Source organism: Ursus maritimus, assembly GCF_017311325.1.
Source record: "Ursus maritimus isolate PB19 chromosome X unlocalized genomic scaffold, ASM1731132v1 scaffold_X1, whole genome shotgun sequence".
Classification (NCBI taxonomy): domain Eukaryota; kingdom Metazoa; phylum Chordata; class Mammalia; order Carnivora; family Ursidae; genus Ursus; species Ursus maritimus.
Window position 1 is genome coordinate 36,949,929 of NW_024423319.1, and position 21,103 is coordinate 36,971,031.

Genomic DNA, 21,103 nt, shown 5'->3' on the forward strand with positions numbered 1-21,103 from the left:
ACACACACACACACACACACACACACACACACACACACACACACAAACACACATGCTGGCTCTTTTTTTCCTCTTTTTCTCCTTTAGTGTGCCTGTGCGCACTTCAAACTTCCAGTTTCTTCTTAGCTCTGCCCTGAATACTGCCAGCCTCCTCACTGAGCAATCACACAACCCACCTGAGATAATCACACCCACAAAGGGTAAAAAGTTCAGTGCTCTCAAGTTCATTTGCATGACAAGAATTCCTCATTCAACTTACACATCCTGCCTTGGGACCTCTCAAGCTGTCGCTTCCCAGTGAGCTCTTGCAGGCCGAAAGCCTCTCTTGAAAGTACATCCTCACAAGCGAGTGGACTTCATGGAAGTCGAGAAGAAGAGCATTCTCTCCGCTGACGCTGCAGGGGGCACCAAAGGCTGACTTTTCACATCTCCGCGTCTTGCCCGGGCCTGGCCTTCCCCCTGCTGGTCTAACACAGAAATGGATTCCTCCGTCACTCTGCGTCAAGGCCTACTCATGGTTTTGGCAGCCAGCTGTCTGAGAGCCCGCATCTGCTGAGGACGAGAGATCTTCTCCTCAAAATGCTGAGGGTATACTGTGGCAGGTCTCTGCTGAGCAGCAGTCTCGGCTTCCAACAGCAGCAGCAGCCTTTGATACCCGCTGCTACCTGGTAATGATTTTGGTCACCAACAAAGATGGGGGTGGGGGGTGGGAAGAAGGCAACGAAGGGAAGTGGGTTTCCTTGCCCGGTGCCGAAAGGCAACCAGACAGGGCGAATGGCCACACTGCTCCTCTGCATTCCAGATTCTCCTGTCCTGGATGTTCAGCAGGAATATCAGTAGTTGTCATGGTGGCTCTTATCTTGGGTGACTGAAACCAGACAAGACCAAGTATGCAAGTGACAGGAAGGGCTTAATGCCCCAAGAATCCCTCTGTCCATCTGCTGGCTGATGTCCTTGACTCTTTCACCCATTCCTTTAACAATAAATACCTCTTGGATGGATAAATGAATATACTTAACAAATATTTATTGAGAGACTACACCGTACTACACTACATTCTTGTCACTGGGGACACAATAGGTGACAGGTGAACAGGACAGACCCCTGTTCTCATGGGGTCGACAGTCACAGAGCCACAGTTTCAAATTTCACTCTTTGCATTTCATTTCTTCCTTGAAGACTGCCCTTAACCTTTTCGGGGTCATGGACTGCTTTGATCATCTGTTGAACGTGGACAAGAAAAATGCATATATGAGCAGGCATGATCAAATTTAGCATAAAATCTCAGAGGATTCACAAACCTCCTCCCACTGTCATCCAGAAATCCCTGACCTGTCCCCAGTTAGCATGCAAATACTGGTTCAGCTGTTAGGAGGTCACTTGTGATTCAGTGTAACTGAATCTGATCCCTTACTGAGACCAGGTTTGCATATGGGGCCAAGCAAGTGAGACAGACCATGAGGGAATTGTACCTGAAGACTGGGGAAGGGATACCAACAAGGAAAAGAGATTAGAGGCACTGAAGGAAAATGTCATCAGCACCACAGCTTTGCAAATGATCAGGTCTGTGCAACAGTCCCCAAGCCAAAGGTGCCTTCAGCCACTCTGTAAAATAACAACCGTCAATGGATGATCTGTGTCCATAACAATGACTGTGTTTGTATTTCCAACGATTTCAGAGCTGAGACTCGGGAAGAATTGTTCCTCGTGGAAGACCTGACCCCCCTATGGACTGGTCTCTGAATGCTCTCTTCATAGGCCACAAATCATATTTGTGGACAAGTCAAAGGCCCATGGCCCAAAGGTTGTTGTTGGGAAATGGGGCTCTTCTTGGCTTGTGCTCACGATCATCGTTCTGGGCACCAGGAGTCAGTTGACTGGAAAGCCAAGTGGTACAAATGATCTTTGATTTCTGAGCAGTTGAGGTTTAGAAACTAAATGTGAGCTCAGAGTGATTAATATGAATAAGGCCGCTCTCCTCTTCCTGTGGTCCTCAGAGCCCTGTGTTGTAGCCCAAATCCATGTAAGAGACAGCACAGGCCAGGAGGTGTCCTTTAGCTACAGCAAAGAAGTCACAATACGCAGAAGGAGCATCGGAGGTCACACCCGGCTGCATTACTCTGCCTTTCACTCGAGGCCTGACAGCAAAGTTACATTACATCAGCTGTCAAAGTAAATTTGTTTTTGATGGAAAGAGAAAAACAGAGATCTAAGAGTAAAACTGAAGAGAAAGGGTCATTTTATTTCTTTCTTATCCTCTTTTCTTCTGTCACAGGATTCTGCTTTTTCCTCTGTCCTCTTTCCCAATTTCCTCTGGGGGTTTGACCTTATAAAGTACCTGGGGCTATAAAATTGTGAGCTCATCACAAAAGCTTTATGACAAATATATTTATCTCAAAGCTGCTCTTAATAAATGCGGCGTATCCGGAAGCTCCCATAGTTAAAGAAAAGAAAGCATTCTAGATCCCCTCATTCATTAGAAAATCAACATTGTAAAAGAAGGTTTGAACTATTAGAATTAGAATCCTCTCAACTAACTCCACCAAAATTGCCATTGGCCTCACCCTAAAGATTCCTGAAGGTACAAAGAAGTTTCTAGCACCCAATAAGTCTTCTAGGAGATTTTGCTACAGGGCTTTTCTCTTAACACCTCATTTCCCACATTTCCTACAGAAAAACTAACTAATGCAAAATACTTTCATGCTAGAGTCCCTCCTTCCTTAACCAGGATATGGTGTCTGACACATAGTAGGTTCTCACTTAATATCTATTGAATAAATGAGCAAATTCATGAATTCCTAATGCATGTGACAAAATATTTTAAAGTGTGAAGACAGAGCAACTGACAAAGCTGACCAAAGCTAAGCTCTTTGTCCTCTAGTTCAGGGGATGGCCAAATTTTTTCTATAAAGCGGCAAATAGTGAATATTTGAGGCTTTGCGGACTATAAGATCTCTGTCACTACTATCTAATTCTGCTATAATAACACAAAAGAAGCCATAGAAATACATAAATAAATGGGCATGACTGTGTGCCAATAAAACTTTCTTTACAGGTGCAGAAATTTGAAATTCATATAATTTCTGTGCAAAAAATATTACTCTTCTTTTGATGTCTTTTCAATCACTTAGAAATGTAACAACCACTCTTAGTTCTCAGGCTGTTCAAAACCAAGTGGCAGGCCAGATCAGGCCTGCACGCCATTGTTTGCCTATTGCTATTCTAGTTGTTTCCATTTATATCTCTTTTCTACCTTTGTAGACTGAGGCTCTATGAAGACAGAGGCTCTGCTTTAGGTTTTCTTTATATTCCCCTGCTGCTTAGTAACATGTGGGACACATCATAGGTACTCAACACATACTTTTTCACTGATCGACAGGCAGAAGCTTGAGGAAATCCCCGATCTATAGTTTGTCGACCATGTTTTAAAAAATGGCATAACGTGGATTTATATCCACTGCAAGTGTTGGTGTTTGGAGATGAATACATTTCTATGGCAATGGGTGGAAGCATTATCTGACTGAAAAGAAATCTGCCTACATGATGGATTTCATAATTATAGTAACAGCACTTTATACTTCCCAAAGCACATTTGCATATATTGTCTTATTTGATCCTCATGAGCACGTTTGAGTGTAGGCAATATAATCTGCATGTTACGGATGAGGAAACAGGCTTCCAAAGGTTGAGACTTGACCGGGGCTACATGGCAAGTTTGTTCATTCATTAATTCATTCTTTCTACAAGGACTTGAGAGGCGGCCATAGGCAAGCAATTAGGTCAAGGTGAATACAGGGCCAATGACTCCTCAGGTGATGTTAAGAAGCAATCCAGAAAATAGAAATGTGCCCTGGAGTGGCACCTGGGTGGCTCAGTGGGTTCAGTATCTGCCTTCAGCTCAGGTCATGATCCCGGGGTCCTGGGATCGAGCCCCACGTCTGGCTTCCTGCTCAGTGGGGTGGGGGTGGCTGCTTCTCCCTCTGCTCCTCCTCACCCTGCTCATACTCTGTCCCTCTCTCTCTCAAATAAATAACATTTTAAAAAAAGAAGAAGTAGGAAGATGTGTGATCTAGAGAGTTCAAAGTAAAGTCCTGACAAGCGAGGCAGAGGGGGATGGACAAGTAAATTTTCCCATGCCCACATGACCAGACACACCTCTCTCTTCTGCCCAGGCTCAGAAATGGAAGCCCTGACTGAATTAGTCCTGGTTATTTCTGAAAACTGCAGGGTGAGCTCAGCCAACCACAGCCCTCACCACCCTCTGATTGTTTCTGTCCTCTGAAGGGAAAAGGCAGCCGTATTCCCCAAATGAAAGATACAGGCAAGCGGAACGATCTGTGTCTCCTTTCAATTTACATTTGTGGAGACCCCCAGAAAAGGTGACAGTTCAGTGAGCTTCAGGACCACCATGTCTGCTGTGAATGGTGTTGCCAGAATTGTGCAGTGTGCAACCTATACAGCTGAATGCAAGAGCCCCGCAAAGATAGCTTCAGAAGCAGAAAAAGCTGACGGAAACAAGTGGAAAAGAAACCTGGGCCAACAGAGGCCTGGCCAACTATGTAGTGGGATCTGAGTCTTCAAAATCTCAGAGCCTGACCATCAGGCTCTGTCTCTGCACTGTTTGCAGGTACCTTTCTGACACACAGGACTCAACTTGCTGCATATTGTGAAATCCCACTCAGTGCACTTCCCAAAGAGATAGTACACCGTAGCGCCTTAGTGGTTAAGAGCTTGGGTCCTAGGGGCGCCTGGGTGGCTCAGTTGGTTAAGCATCTGCCTTTGGTTCAGGTCATGATCTTGGGGTCCTGGGATCGAGCCCCACATCCTTGGGCTCCCTGCTCGGCGAAGGAGTCTGCTTTTCCCTCTCCCTCTGCCCCTCCCACATGTGTGTGGCATGTTTGCATGCTCTCTCTCTCTCAAATAAATAAATAAAATCTTAAAAAAAAAAAAAGAGCTTGGGTCCTAGCGTCAACCCAACCCAAACTGGAATTGTGGTCCACCAGTTTCTAGCGATATGTCCTTAGACACGTCTCTTGACTTTGGTGAGCCTTATTTATAAGGAAATAGTAATAGAACCTACCTCAGTAGGCTGTAATGAAGAACCAATAAGGTGATACGCTTGAAAATATTCCTGATGCTCCCTTCACAGACATATCTGCCTTTGACCTCCACTGAATTCCTTCTACAAAAATCTGTCGTAGGGGCACCTGGGTGGCTCAATGAGTTAAGCATCCAACTGTTGGTCCAGACTCAGGTCGTGATCTCAGGGTTGTGAGATCAAGCCCCACATCGGGCTCCATGCTGGGCATGGAGTCTGCTTAAGATTCTGTCTTTCTCCCTCTCTCTCTGCCCCCCCCCCAGCTGTTCACAGGCTCTCTCTCTCTCTAAAAAAAAAATCTGTTGTACACCCACTCTATGCCAGGCGCTAGGATTGCAGTAGTAAAGAAGACAAAAGTTTCTAACCTTAATGGGCTTTCCTTCTAGTGGGGAGCCTAAGAATAAGTAAAGAGGGACAAGTCCATTAAAGTGACTTGTGATCGTTGGTGTGAGAGAACAGAGAAAGGTGCTTTGAGGAAAAGCCCACTCTAAATTTCTTGTTCAAGGAAAGTCTCTTTGAGGAAGTGATATTTGAGCTGAGAACTGACAGGTGAGAATAAGTCGGCCTACTTTCCTGACTAGGAAAAAATACAATTAAAACGTAAATAGAAAAAAAAATTTCCCCAAATTCCTCCTCTTTTACCCTGGTGGTTATATCTTGAGTCATTCTATGGAAACTCTTGGAGAAGTAAAGCTTCGAGTTGCCAATTTAATTGGGGATGTGAGAGAGGCCCTAAGGAGCCCACTGGGTATTGGTGAGCCCATACTCAAGGCTCAGACACACTCTCTCTCAAATAAATAAGTAAATAAAATCTTTAAAAAAAAAAGAAGAAGAAGAAGAAGGGCTAGCAGGAGGTGAGGAGCAGGGAATAAGGACACAAGAAGGTCAGGCTACCGGGAGCTTCTGATGGGGATGGGGTGTGGCCAGATGTTCCAGATGTTTCCAGACTTTATGCCACTGAATCCTGTTTGAGCCTTATCCACATAGATAGTAAGTAAACCAAGTAAGTGGCCAATATGAGTGGAAGGAATGGGTCAGAAGACTCAGATTCTAAATGTGCTTTACCACTCACTAGATGTGTGACCCTTAAGAAGTAATTGCTCTCTCCTCATTCCTCACACACAAAATTGCTCTCTCCTCATTCCTCACACACAAAATTACAACCGGTGTACTGGCAACTGCACAGGGTGGATCTGAGAATCAAATGAGAAAATGTGAAAAGTGCTTAGAAAAGCATAAAGCTCTAGGCAAGTGGGAAGTCCTGGCTTGTCTGATGTCCCTTTCCCAGGGGCAAGCTAAAGGTGAAACACTTGGCATTTTATTTTCTGGCCCATTGTGTTTGAACCTGGCCAGAAAGCACTTCCGTAGAGAAGACTGGCTCCAGAAAGCATTAAGAGAGCCCCAGTGCCATGACCGCCAGCACCCCTCTTCAGGATGTAGGGAGGGACAATTCTTCCAGCAACGGAGCTCAGTAGGATCTGAGAGTCCAACCAGAGCTTATTTTCTTTGAGGACCCCTGGAGATATCACAAGAACAATTTTTTTTGCAGTGATAAACTGGAGGCCTAGAGAAAGTAACATGGTTTGTTTCCATATCTACGTATTTTAGATTACCCAGAGGCTTGTGTGGTGCTATTCCTCAGCCAAAACTTACTATGCTGGGGGTCTGGGTGGCTCAGTCAGTTGGGCATCTGACTCAACCCAGGTCTCGATCTCAGGGTTATGAGTTCGGGCCCAGTGTGGAGCCTACCTAAACAACAACAACAACAACAACAACAACAACAGAACAACAAAAAACTTACCTGTGCTGTGTGCTACTCTACTACGGCCCCACCTTCCCCACATCGTAACAACTGATAATGGGGGCTGTCCACTGGGAAAGAACCACATCCTTAATTTCCAGCATCTAGTTACCCCGAGCCCCCCTCTTGTTCCTTTCCCCCCCCATTCCCATCCCACCTTGGTGTAGGAGAGGGAGGACAAGAAGGGGAAGATGATTGTAACTGGCAAGATGACAGCAGAGGAGATACTAAGGGATTGCCATCCCAGTGGTTGATTTCACAAAAATTTAGGAACTTAAAACTGCCTAAATGTCATTCTGAATCTCAGGAGGTAGATGATTTCTTTGAAGGCAGCAGAGTGGGTCAGAGGTGGATCACGGAGGAGGGATTTCCAGTGACCCAGTGCTGTCACCAATTTGTTTGCCAGTTTTCCTGCCATATGCCTTGGAATCAGAGAAACAGAATGACAGTCTACTCTTTGGGACCTGTCTTGTTTTTACGAGTATGCTCGTGTTTCATAGACTAAAGGGTCTCTAAATAAACCCTAGTAATGCTTGTGAGGACCTTGCAGAACCATTTTGGAAGGTGGAAAGTAGATCATTCTGCACCGGATTGATTTGCAGTTGTCTTTTTTTTTTTTTCCCTGCCACTTTTATTGTCCTCAGTACAGGAAGAATTGTCCTCCCTACATCCTGACAAGGGATGCTGGCTGTCATGGCACAGGGACTCTCCAGCACCTTCTTATTAGCTAGGCAACACGCATGGACCTTGAGGGCATTATGCTAAGTGAAATAAGTCAGGAAGAGAAAGACAAATATCATATGATCTCACTTATATGTGGAATCTTAAAAAATAAAACAAAAAAAACTCATAGAAAAAGAGATCAGATTTGTGGTCACTGGAGGGGAGATTGGAGGAAGGTGATCAAAAGGCATGAATTTCCAGTTCTAAGATAAGTAAGTACTGGGGATGTAATGTACAACATGAGGACTATAGTTAACGCTACCGGTATATATTGGGGTGTGTGTGTGTGTATATATGTGTATTTATGGTATATATTGAAAATCGCTAAGATAATAGATGCTACAATTTCTTATCACAAGGAAAAAAATTTTTTATATCTATATGAGGATGTTAATTACACTTATTGTGGTAAATATATGTAGGTCAAGTCATCATGTTGTACACCTTAAACTTATATGGTGCTATATGTCAATTACAACTCAATGAAACCAAAAGAAAAAAATAATAATTCCACAGTGTTAAACATTATCAGCCTCCCTCACCCCCGCCCAAAAGAAAACCCAGAGAGTACCAAGCTTCAAGGACCACCAAATATTCTCCCCAGCACCTTTCAGCTCTTTGGCTGTATTGTGCACACATTAAGATAGGCTAGGGAGATGTCTGGGTGGCTCAGTCGGTTAAGCATCTGCCTTCGGCTCAGGTCTTGATCCCAGGGTCCTGGGACCCCTCCTTGCTCATCTGGGAGCCTGCTTCTCCCTCTGCCTGCCGCTCCCCCTGCTTGTGCGCATGCTCGCTCGTGCTCTCTCTCTCTCTCTCTCTCTGACAAATAAATAAATAAAATCTTTAAAAAAAGAAAGGCTAGGGAACTGCCTTTGTCCCTCGTTTCCCCCACCCTGTATTTCTTCCATAGTAGCCTGATAAGCCAGCTTTGTTCGTTCGTATTGCTGGGTGGTCTCATGACATTATCTTCAGGGGTGTACAAACTATATCTACTTCCCACTGTCCCGTCAAGAGAGGGATGGAAGGGGGGTAGCCAAGGGATGATAGGGACTGTTAGGGAGGAGGCAGAGCTGCAGGTCTACTGCTTTGGACTGCCAAACACACCTGAACTAGCAGATAGAATCCCAGAATTAGTGTTTCCAAAAGTGCAGTCAACAACCACCTGCATCAAAATCAGCCAAAGAAGCTTTTTAGACAACGTAGATTCTCGAGCCTCCCATCCCCACAGCATCTTCAGTGTTCGTAGGTCTGAAGCAGGGCCCAGGAATCTGCATTTTGGCAAGCACCCAGGCCAAGTCTAATATGCACTGAAGTTTGAGAACCACTGCTGTTGACAAATCCCAAGTAGTTCATTTGACTTCAATAGCCATGCTCAACAGCTCTACTCTTTCTCATTTTCAGTATTGCCCCTTTCTGGAAAGTTCTTTCTCTCCACCTCTGCCTGCAGAAATCCTGCCGATATTTCAGAGCCCCACTCAAATATAACCTCTTTTGTAGTGCCTTCCCTGCTTTCTGGCCCCCATCTGCAAACAGCTGGGACCGCTCTGGAAGAATGAGAAGGGATAGTGGTCGCTCTCAGTAGTGGAATGTGAGGGGAGTTGAAAGCGTGAGAATGAAGCTAGAGCATGGGTTCTGAGGTTTAGTAGCTGAATTTGTGCACTCAAGCTGAGGTTGTCACAGGGCTGGAAGCTGGGTAACCAGTAAAAGAGTAACACACACCAAGCCCCTCGGTGGTCAGAGCAGTAATTCCAACCACTTAGCAACATAATCACGGAGAAGGATTTGCAGCTGTTTGCTGCCTGGAGAAGGGGTGGGGGAGCATGAGGAGGGACAGACACAATGGCCACCTACCAGACAACTGCATATGTTCAGTAGAGAGATGAACCTGTTTGTAGCACCCACTGAGGGGGATCTTGCAGTTTGAGAAGGGTTAATTGGACTACTGAGGGGGCATCAGTACTAGGGTGCGAGGGACGCTGGGGACAATGGCTGGCAGTGAGTTGGCACTGGAGGAAGGACTCTCTTTTACCCCTGATGTTTTGCGGTGGAGCTTGCGCACTTGAACTGAGGTTGCTACGAGGGCTCTAACGTAGATAAACCGATATCAAAGTCACTCCCAGCAGGCCCCAGAGCAATGGGAACAGGACGTTCGAACCACCCAGCCACCTTGGGAAAGAGGAAGGTGGCCGATTCTTTAGAGACAGGGAACTGACCCCCCTCTAGACCACCGCACATGCGTAGTAAGCTGGAGGTCAGGGCATGGAAGGGAATGGCAATACTCATTATGGGGACTTTCTCTACTTCAGCGCTTCCAAGAGACCTGGACTACTTCCATATTCTGAAGATTCCCGTATATTTTTTTAAACTGAATTCAAACAAAAATGGAGTTACAAAAACCATGATGTATTTTAAATGCTTACATCTTTTTAAAATGGCATTTTTAGCCCCGAGGCAAAACCACAATACAATGTATAGCATTGGGTGAGGTCCAGAAATCTGCATTTTTAATAAATGAACCCTGAATTCTATGAGGAGAAGAAATCACTCCAAGTGAGGTAGGCTTCCCTTGAAATGCCGGGGAAGTGAATTCTCTTACTTCAGTTTGGGGTGTGTTGCTTTCCCCCCATAGGGAAATAGAGCGGGTCTTCTGTCCAAATGAAGTAAGCAGCTACTAGTTAATGTGAAAAAATGCCAAAATATCCCCTTACCCAAAACACCCTCCAACCAGCCTGCCATTGGGTCCAAGATTCCTGGGAGTAGCTTTTCTCCTTAAAGGTTATTATTAGCTCTGCTATGTCTATGCCTGCCACTCTCCGTTTGCATTATGTTATAAAGCTTTCCAATTTGCTAAGGCAAGATGGTTTCTGGCAGGAGATCTAAGAAAGTGCATAAGAATTTGTCAAAAGCTGGTTAGAAATGGGCCTCGTGGTTTGATTGCAAGGAAAATAACCTTGAGCTTGGATTTGTTGAGAAATGTGAAATTGAACAGACATATGCATTTGACCTCGCTGTGGCCATGTGTTCAGAATCTGAGCTAGTCAACAACATTTGAGGATGTGTTCTACAGTTACAGTACATTACACAGGGACAGTGAAAGGAGATAACATAAAGAGAAGCCCTGTCCTGCTCTACAGGACCTGACAATCTCAAAGGCAATGCATTGGCACACACGTGAACTAGAACACATATGTAAATCTATGTCTCATTAAAAGCATATTATGGGGGCACCTGGGTGGCTCATTTGGTTAAGCGTCTGCCTTCGGCTCAGGTCATCCCTGGGATTGAGTCCCACATCCAGTTCCCTGCTCAGCAGAGACTCTGCTTCTCCCTCTCCCTCTGCCCCTCCCCCATGCTCATGCGCACTCTCTCTCTCTCACTCACTCTCGCTCTCAAGGAAATAAATAAAATCTTTTTAAAAATTAAAAAAAAATGAAAGCACATTATGCTTGCACAAAAGTCCTGAAAATTTTGGAAAATATGGAAGAGGAAGAACCACAGCCTGTGGTTGTGTACGTATATCTTACACAAAAGAACCCTCCCAGGGGCTGATCTTGGAGAACGTTCAAAAGTAATAGTTGAGCAGAAAGGGTAGGGCAGAGAGTAGGAGAATGCATACCCACCAAACACTGGAAATAAGCAAAGAAAATGACAATGTCTGATTTGTCCATCACACAAGGTGAAAGGCTAGCCCCATGCAGACGCATAAAAACCTTTTGGACATCATACAATCAGGGAAGTTGTAGACAAGTAAACTACAAAAGCCACAGCTATAATCTTGCAATTCAAATTACATCAAGGATTGAAAATAAAACAGATTTCTACAAGCCAAATCATCTTTTTGTCCCTGTTGTTCACTGCTACAATCCTAACACCTAACGTCTATATATATTTGGTGAATGAGTGAATGTATGAATGAATACTTACTAATCACTTTACAGCACACACGGTTTAATCCTGCCAGGTGCTCTATTATTTCCAGATCTTCAGGTTTCTGGTGTTAATTCCACCACCACTTTTGGACAGTCATCTCTCTCTACCCAGCACCTAGCACAGAGCCTGGAATATAGTAGTTCGCTGCTCAACATAGGAATCAAAGAATGGAGGTTAGGTGGACCATGAATTAATACATGATAAATGAATGGAAGAGCACTGTTGAGACAGTAATTTGCAGTAACCTCTCTGCTAAATTAGTACATAGAAATTCCCAACCTGAGCTCACCTGAGTACTAGGGGCAGTAAATGGTAGCAGTGGGGGTCCTTGAGCTATTTTCAAAATGCTTAGCCACAATCATATCCTCCATCTAAATGGACTAGGGACAGTGAGTGACATTCCTCAGATGAAAGACTGGCTGTTTGGGGCCATCAAAGGGTAAAATGAAGATTCAAGGTTTGTTTCTGGTGTTACGCACTCAGAAATGTAGTGGAAAGAACCCCCATCCTCCTCTGCATGCCAGCTTGCCTACAGCACCATTGTCTCTGAAGGCAGGATTTCAGGGCAGTGATAGTTACTATGCCAATAATTGTGTGCATATATATATGTGCGTGTGTATGCAATTTTTGTATTGAAGCGGTCTTAGTCCTGGGTCTCATCAAGGGCATTCAAGTGCTTTTCCAGCATACTCTAATGAATTTGGAGGAAGAAAAAAACCTATATATACTTTTATATGTTTTCAGGTTGACATCTAGATATGTCATGCTAAGAGTTTAAACCATTGCAAATGATGTAATTTCTAGAATAAGGTAAATATTGACATTTAAAATAAAACTATCTGATCACTCATTTAAATGTATTCAATGAAATCTGAAGACCATAGTGATTTGTGACTCATAACCATGTATTTAAAAATTAAATGGCTGGGCACCTGGGTGGCTCAGTCTGTTAAGTGTCTTGCTTTCGGCTCAGGTCATGATCCCAGGGTCCTGGGATTGAGCCCTGCATCGGAAAGAGAGAGAGAGCACAAGCAGGGGGAGCAGCAGAGGGAGAGGGAGAAGCAGGCTCTCTGCTGAGCAGGCAGCCTGATGCAGGACTCAATCCCAGGACCCAAAGGCTTAACCAACTGAGCCACCCAGGTGCCCCAGGCATACTCCCTTTTATTGTGCTTCACAGACACTATGATGTTTTTTTACAAATTGAAGGTTTGTGGCAACCCTACATTGAGCAAGTCCACTGGCATGTTGGAAAATGCTTTTTCCAACAGCATTTGCTCACCTTTTGTCTCTGTCTCGCATTTTGGTAATTCTTGCAATATTTCAAACGTATTCATCATTATTCTATTTGTTATGGTGATCTGTGATCAGTGACTATGACTTGCTGAAAGCTCAGATGATGGTTACCATTTTTTGGCAATAAAGTACTTTCTAATTGGGGAGGCTGGGTGGCTTAGTCGGTTAAGCACCCAGGTCTTGATTTCAGCTTAGGTCATGATCTCAGTGTCCTGGGATCAAGCCCCACATCAGGCTCCATGTTCAGCGGGGAGTCTGCTTAAGAATTCTCTCTCTCCTTCTCCCTCTGCCCCTCGCCCCACGCTCGCTCGCTCTCTCTAAAATAAATCTTTAAAGTACTTTCTAATTAAAGTACGCACATTGTTGTTTGAACATACTGCTATTGCACACTCAACAGATGACAGTATAATGTAAACGTACCTTTTATATGCACTACAAAACCAAAAATTCATTTGACTTGCTTTATGCGATATTTGCTTTATGCGATATTTGCTTTATTGTGATGGTCTGGAACTGAGACCATGATATCTCCGAGATATGCCTATATATATAAAAAAACTATCAAAGTTCACCTGTAAGAAAACAACATACTAGAAATGGGCAAAGGATCTGAACAGACACCTCACCACAGAGGATATAGAGATATCATGCATCTGAAAAGATGCTCAACATCAGTAGCTATTTGGGAAATGCATCTTAAAATCATAATGAGCTCCAACTACTTCTCTGTCAGAATGGCTAAACTTTAAAAACCTGACATATGGCACTGAGTCATGTATGGTAATGTTGAATCACTGCATCGTACACCTGAAACTAATATAACACTGCGTGTTATCTAACTGGAATTAAAACAAAAACTTGATTAAAAAAATTAAAACCTGGCGAATGCTAAGGAAGTTACAGAGCAAGCGGTGGGAATGCAAAACCACACAGCCACTCAGGAAGACAGTTTGGCAGTTCATTATAAAGTTAAACGTACACTTCGCACATGACTCAACAAGAACACCCTAGCTAGTTAAGCTAGAGAGGTTAAATTTAGGTTCAACAAAAACCTTGTACATGTATGTTCAGAGCAGCTTTAGTCATAATTGCTGAAACTAGAAACACCCAAATGTTCTTCAAGAAGTGAATGAACAAACTTCATCCATATAACAGTACATCCATATAATGGAAAACCACTCAGCACTAAAATGGAACATGGATGAATCTCAAAGCCAGTCTCAAAAAGGCTATCTACTGTATGATACCATCTATCTGGTATCTTGGAAGAGGCAAACTAAAGCGATGGAGAATGGAGGGGCACCTGGGTGGCTCAGTTGGTTAAGCGTCTGCCTTCGGCTGCGGTTGTGATCCCTAGGGTCCTGGGATTGAGCCCGTATCGGGCTCCCTACTCAGCGGGGAGCCTGCTTCTCCCCCTCCCTCTGCCTACTGCTCCCCCTGCTTGTGTTCTCTCTCTCTGTGTCAAATAAATAAATAAAAATCTTCTTTAAAAAAAGCATTGGAGAATGAAGCAGTGGTTGCCAGGGGCTAGGGGTTGGGGAGAGATTGATTACAAAGGGGCAACACTAGGGAATTTGGGGAAGGTGGTGGGACTGTTCTGTCTGGAACATGTAAGGATGTCATTTAAAGGGTTCTTCAGGTGCATAAATGGCATCACGGTACACTTTATGTTGCTTTTTTCACTTCCAGGTCTTGGAGCTCTTACAGATGTATGGATAAGCACATATACACATATATATGTTCTATATATAAAATGGTGACAGATCTATATTTGTAATAGCTATACTGCAAGCCATTTTGTGGACATAACATCATTTACTTAAGCAGGCTCCCACTGTTGGATATTTAGGTCGTTGCCAGTTGTTTCGCTATGACAAGCTACAGTGCTACAGTGAACGACCCTGTGGATACATCTTTTTGCAAGTATAATGATCAGATAAATCTCTAAAAGTAGGATTACCGGGTCCTGGGGTATGTGTAATTTGAATTTTTATACCTACTGACAGATTGCCCTCCACAGAAGCAAGCCAAACTTTTAGAATGAGTCATGGGTGCATTTTGCAGTTTCCAATTCCAAATTCTTGAACTTCTCCCTTTCACAGGATCATGCCGATATTGAGTGGAAGTTTGCAAGGACAAAGCTCTGGATGAGTTACTTTGATGAAGGTGGCACCTTGCCACCTCCTTTCAACATCATCCCCAGTCCCAAGTCATTTCTTTACCTTGGCAACTGGTTCAACAACACCTTCTGCCCCAAAAGAGACCCTGATGGCAGACGGAGAAGGCACAACTTGAGAAGCTTTACAGTAAGGCTTTTTAAAATTGCATTTCTTTTTAAACAAAATTGTTTTCTATCTTCCCCCCTGCCCTATCCTTCATGACAGTCCCTGTATTAAACAGCATAAAATCACTCCAACCTACAGAGGCATGGGGGTTTGTCAGACAGGAGCTCCTGTGTTATTCCCCAGCCCTAATATTTAGAAATATATTCGAGTGGATGGGTTGCTGGGAGACCACTGATGTGAGCTCTTTCTCCATTTTCAATTACAGGAACGCCACGCTGACAGTCTGATACAGAATCAACATTATCAGGTAAAGCTCATCCCAGGGACTAAGCAAAATCGTTCTTGGTCAGTTGGTGTGACCTTGGACAAGTCACTTAACCTTGCTGAGCCTTGGTTTCCTCATCTGTTAAATGAGGGTGATATAACTTAACTCACAGGGTTGTTGTGAGAATCGAGTGGTGAGCAACGTATGCATGATCATGTTGTGCGTGTATGTCCAGGCACGTTTAGTGGTACCTACCATCATCACCATTACTGATACAATGTAGAGTGACCACGTGTGTGCCATTCCCAGGAGGCTAAGTAAAAAGAGGCCATCCTGAGGTGCCTGGGTGGCTCAGTCAGTTGGCCTTCTGATTCTTGATTCCGACTCAGGTCATGATCTCAGGGTCGTGGGATCGAGCCCCACGCCAGGCTCTGCACTCAGTGGGGTGGTGCCTGCTTAGGAATCTCTTTGTCCCTCTCCCTCTGCCCCTCCCCCCTCTCTAAAATAAATAAATAAAATCTTTTTTAAAAAGAGGGATCCCTGTAAAAGAGAAGTGTACATTGACTTTAAGAAAAATATTTGGATTATATAATTAGCAGACATCGAAATCAGCAGACTTCGTGACACCAAAGAATGACTTCGTGACACCAAAGAAAGAGGGAAGAACAACTCTCATCTTACTAGGAGGGTTAAAGTGTAATCCAACCTGAAAGGAAAGGCACTGGCCATGACCATCCAAGGATTATTCCACTCTCATTATTCTATAAATGTGAATCTGTGTTTGCCTTCTTTGTGGGCAGAAGTGTTTCTTGTTGGGTGAATTTGATTTTGCTGACCCACTCTGTCACCACATGTGGACACACAGTCATTCTTCATTTAGTCAATGGACTTAACTGGATTATTGTGGAAAATGATTGGATCCCGGGAGGATTTCCTATTGCAAAGACAGTCGGAGCATGTTTTATTTCTTGACAGTGTTTCTTATTTTACTGAGAGCCTGAGAAGAAAACTGAATGCCCTTTATGTTTTTTTTTTTAATTTCCAGGAAGTCATCAGGAATTTAGTCAAAAGATATGTGGCTGCTATGATAAGAAATTCCAAAACAAACGAGGGACTAACAGAAGAAAATTTTAAGGTAATCGAATCATGAAGTAGTATAATTTCTCATTTCACATTGTCATTGGGGGCACCTGGGTGGCTCAGTCAGTTAAGCATCCAACTCTTTTTTTTTAATGTTTTTTTATTATGTTAGTCACCAAACAGTACATCCCTGGTTTCTGATGTAAAGTTCGATGATTCATTAGTTGCGTATAACACCCAGTGCACCATGCAATACGTACCCTCCTTACTACCCATCACCAGCCTATCCCATTCCCCCAGTTTGTTTCTCAGAGTCCATAGTCTCTCACGCTTCATTCCCCCTTCTGATTACCCCCCTTTCTTTATCCCTTTCTTCCCCTACTGATCTTCCTATCTCTTATGTTCCATAGATGAGTGAAACCATATGATAATTGTCTTTCTCTGCTTGACTTATTTCACTTAGCATAATCTCCTCCAGTGCCGTCCATGTTGCAGCAAATGTTGAGAACTCATTCTTTCTGATAGCTGAGTAATATTCCATTGTATATATGGACCACAACTTCTTAATCCAGTCATCTGTTGAAGGGCATCTCGGCTCCTTCCACGATTTAGCTATTGTGGACAATGCTCTATGAACATTGGGGTGCATATGGCCCTTCTCTTCACTACGTCTGTATCTTTGGGGTAAATACCCAGTATTGCAATGGCTGGGTCATAGGGTAGCTCAATTTTTAACTTTTTAAGGGACCTCCACACTGTTTTCCAGAGTGGCTGTACCAACTTGCATTCCCACCAACAATGTAGGAGGGATCCCCTTTCTCCACATCCTCTCCAGCAATTGCTGTTTCCTGCCTTGTAAATTCTACTTTCTGATTTGATTTCTGGGATTCTCGATACCAGGAAGACATGCTCAGCATGGAGACTGCTTCAGCTTCTCCCTCTCCCTCTGCCCTCCCCCTGCCTGCTCTCGTGTGTGTGTGTGTGTGTGTGCGCGCGCGCACTCTCTCTCTCTCTCACTCTCGCTCTCTCTCAAAAGAAAAAAAGAATGGTCTGTCATCCAGTCAATGGAGAGATTTCATCAATGTCTGTCACCACAATCAGCTTTATGAACAAAAGAAATTTGTCTTATGCATCCTTTTAATATTCTAGGTGTCTCCCAGTGTAGGAATTGAGGGCTTTAAGTGTTGTGGCAAAGATGTGTGGTGAGGGGCAAGAAAGCAAAAGGAAGATGCCTACAAATGTATAGGCCTTCTTTACTTAAGAGATAATAAGACAAAGACCAACTAATCCATTATTAAATCTAAGATTTAACAAACCTTACCACAAAACATCAGAATTCTCCTAATACTAGCATTAGCCTAAAACAGTGGTTCTCAATCAGGGGCAATTTTTTTCCCTAGGGCACATTTGGCCATGTCTGGAGACATTTGTAGTTGTCACACTGGACGTGTGTGCTAGTGGCATCTAGTGGGTGGAGACCAAGATTGCTACTAAACACCCTACAATGCACAAGACCACCCCCCACAACCAAGATTATCCAGCTAACATGTCAAGTGATTGAGAAACCCTACCTTAGAACACATGTATATTTGCCTTTTTTAAAAAAGATTTCATTTATTTATTTGTGAGAGAGAGCGAGCACAAACAGGGGAAGTGGCAGGCAGAGCAGGCAGAGGGAGAAGCAGACTCCCCGATGAGAAAGGAGCCTGATGCGGGACTCGATCCCAGGACCCCAGGATCATGACCTGAGCTGAAGGCAGATGCTTAACCAACTGAGCCACCCAGGTGTCCACACAAATTTTCTGAGGAACATAAAAAGGCCATTATCCAGGGTGCCTGGATGGCTCAGTTGGTTGAGCCTCCGGCTCTTGGTTTTGGCTCAGGTCATGATCTCAGGGTCATGCGTCAGTCTCCACATTCAGCACAGAGTCTGCTTGGATTTCTCTCTCCCTTTCCCTCTGCCCCTCCTCACTTCCCTCCCTCCGCCTCCCTGTCTCTCTTTCTCTCTCCCTCAAATAAATAAATAAATCTTTTTTAAAAGGCCATTATCCTAATCCATAGATACAACTCATCTATTGAGGGCCTGCTATGTGCCAAGCATTCCACTGGGTGCTGGGGTACAGTGATGAACAAGATATCACCAGCCCCTACTCTCGCGGAGTGACACACAGACAGTAACAAGAGAAGGTGACAGATGACTGAGTGTTCTGACAGGATAAACACAGGGTGCTGTGGAGACAGAGAGGAAGGACACTCAACTGGGGTCTGGGGAGTCAGGGCAGCTCTTCAGAAGAAGCTGTGTTTAAGCTGAGGCTTGCAGGAGGAGCCAGATAAAGGAGAGTTGCAGAGAAGAGTATTCTAAACAGACAGAACAGCACAGGCAAAGGCCCAGAGGCAAGAGAGAATAGGTCCATGCAGGTGGACAGTAGAGAGCCAGAGGAAAGAGTAGGAAGAGCTGACACGGGGCCTTGAAAGACCTTGTAGTCCTTGGAATGGCATTTCTACTTTTACCCGAGGTCAGTGACAAGTTACTAAAGAGTTTTGAGCAGGGGAGCAATAGGACTCAACTTAAGCTTTTAAAAGGTGGTTTTTAAAGAAGCAATCTAGCATCTAGGCAGCCAGTTAGACATAGAAGACATTTCCTGGGGACGCCTGGGTGGCTCAGTCAGTTAAGCGTCTGCCTTCAGCTCAGGGTCCTGGGATCGAGCCTGCTTCTCTCTCTGCCTGCTGCTCCCCCTGCTTGTGCTCCCTCTCTCTGACAAATAAATAAAATCTTAAAAAAAAGAAGACAACATTTCCTGAGGTCTTGAGTGGACAGGGCTCCCTGTCCTCAAAGAGCAGTCTCTAACCTGACATGTTCCACTTCCCTACTTTTATTTCTTAGGGTCCTAAAGCTTTTCATCTTCCATAGTCTTTCTGTATGCAGATATGCCTATGAGAGCTAGTACCTCAGTTGCTGCTTAGCGCTTTGGCAGGGACAGATCTGTTGGTGTCCTCCTGATAAGCGCCATCTGAAATCAACTTTACAAATTGCCCAATTTTTCCAATGGCTAGCCCTGCCCACAGAATTATATGTTTTTCTTGTGCTGGCATAATGTGAGATTTTGCTGGTAGTCTGGGTACTTTGTGATTTGCCATTAGGCAAAACCTGGAACATTCCGAAGGACACCCAACAAGCCTACCTTGAACTAAAGACCAAGCTTCTCAATGTAACGTGTCTTCTCTCTTGCCCTAGGAATTAAAGCAGGACATCTCCAGCTTTCGATATGAAGTACTTGACCTCTTAGGAAATAGGAAACACTCAAGGAGAAGCTTTTCCACGAGCAGCACTGAATTCTTTCAGAGGGATGATACCAATGATGGCAGCGGCGGGGCTCGGGCGAAATCCAAGAGTGTCTCTTTCAACTTAGGCTGCAAGAAAAAGGCCTGCCATGGGCCACCTCTCATCAGAACCATGCCGAGAGCTGGGGGTGCCCAAGGGAAGTCAAAAGCTGAGTCATCAAGCAAACGGTCCTTCATGGGTCCTTCTCTCAAGAAACTCGGTCTCCTGTTCTCCAAGTTTAACGGTCATAAGTCCGAACCCAGTTCAGAGCCAATGTACACCATTTCGGATGGCATTGCTCAGCAGCACTATATGTGGCAGGACATCAGATATTCTCAGATGGAGAAAGGGAAAGCGGGGGCCTGTTCTCAAAGTGAAATTAACCTCAGTGAGGTAGAATTAGGTGAAGTCCGGGGCGGGGCTGAGAGCAGTGAATGCCCCCTAGCCTGTGCTAGCTCTCTTCGCTGTGCATCCAGCATCTGCTCCTCAAATTCTAAACTTTTAGACTCCTCAGAGGACGTATTTGAAACGTGGGGAGAGGCCTGCGACCTGCTCATGCACAAATGGGGTGATGGACAGGAAGAACAAGTTACAACGCGGCTCTAAGCCAAGCCCCCATCCCCTGTTCTGAAACACAAGAGAAAATTTGTAATTTCCTTGCTCTCAGAGGTGACGTAGAATCTGATTCCCTCTTTGCCCACCCCCCCACCAGAAAGGAGAGTGAAACTCCTAGTATTTTCACTGTCTTTTATAGCCACATTTTCCATTTTTTTGTTCTTGTTAGTATGATTATCATTACTGCTATTATTTGCCTTTTTATGCCTATTAACACGAAGTCCATCTCACAACCAACTGCAGGGGTGTTTGCCCCGAATCAGCAGAGGTGCAGTCGGGTGCTTTACCCTTTCGCTTTGCTTTTCTTACCCTTGCTTCCTTGAAGCTCCAGGTGCCACTTTGCTACTGTTGCTGCCCCGCAGATTCCCGACCTTCCTCAGGATCTCACGCCGTTTCCCCACGGGGCTGAGGGAGGTGCTCAGCAGTCCCCACCAGCTATCAGATGAGGCAAGCCAACCTGCCTATCTCTGTCGCCCATTCCAGTTCAATGAACAGCATCACAGGGAGACTGAGAACAGACTCCAAAGAATTGTCAGTTTGTGTTTTCTAGGTAGAACTGGTCTTCTTGTTTTTGTTTTTAAACACAACTTCTCCTTATCGTGGGGGCTGTTGAGTGTTTTGTTTCAAAAAGATGTGTTAGTTTCCCCAGTGTGTGCCAGTGAATATTTACCATGTAGTACGTGTCCTATCT

The 21,103-nt window shown here is 44.4% G+C and overlaps 1 protein-coding gene across 1 annotated transcript in view; it reads left to right on the forward strand.

Moving 5' to 3' along the window:
* TRPC5 (transient receptor potential cation channel subfamily C member 5) overlaps window positions 1-20,557 on the forward strand; it is a 174,186-nt gene extending 153,629 nt beyond the window's left edge. Inside the window, exons 7-10 of the mRNA XM_008709288.2 lie at window positions 14,948-15,151; window positions 15,396-15,437; window positions 16,441-16,530; window positions 19,711-20,557. Of these exons, the coding sequence (XP_008707510.2) occupies window positions 14,948-15,151; window positions 15,396-15,437; window positions 16,441-16,530; window positions 19,711-20,403 (1,029 nt within the window). The 3' untranslated portion in view covers window positions 20,404-20,557. The remainder of the gene's footprint in view (window positions 1-14,947; window positions 15,152-15,395; window positions 15,438-16,440; window positions 16,531-19,710) is intronic.
* Window positions 20,558-21,103: the final 546 nt, after the last annotated feature.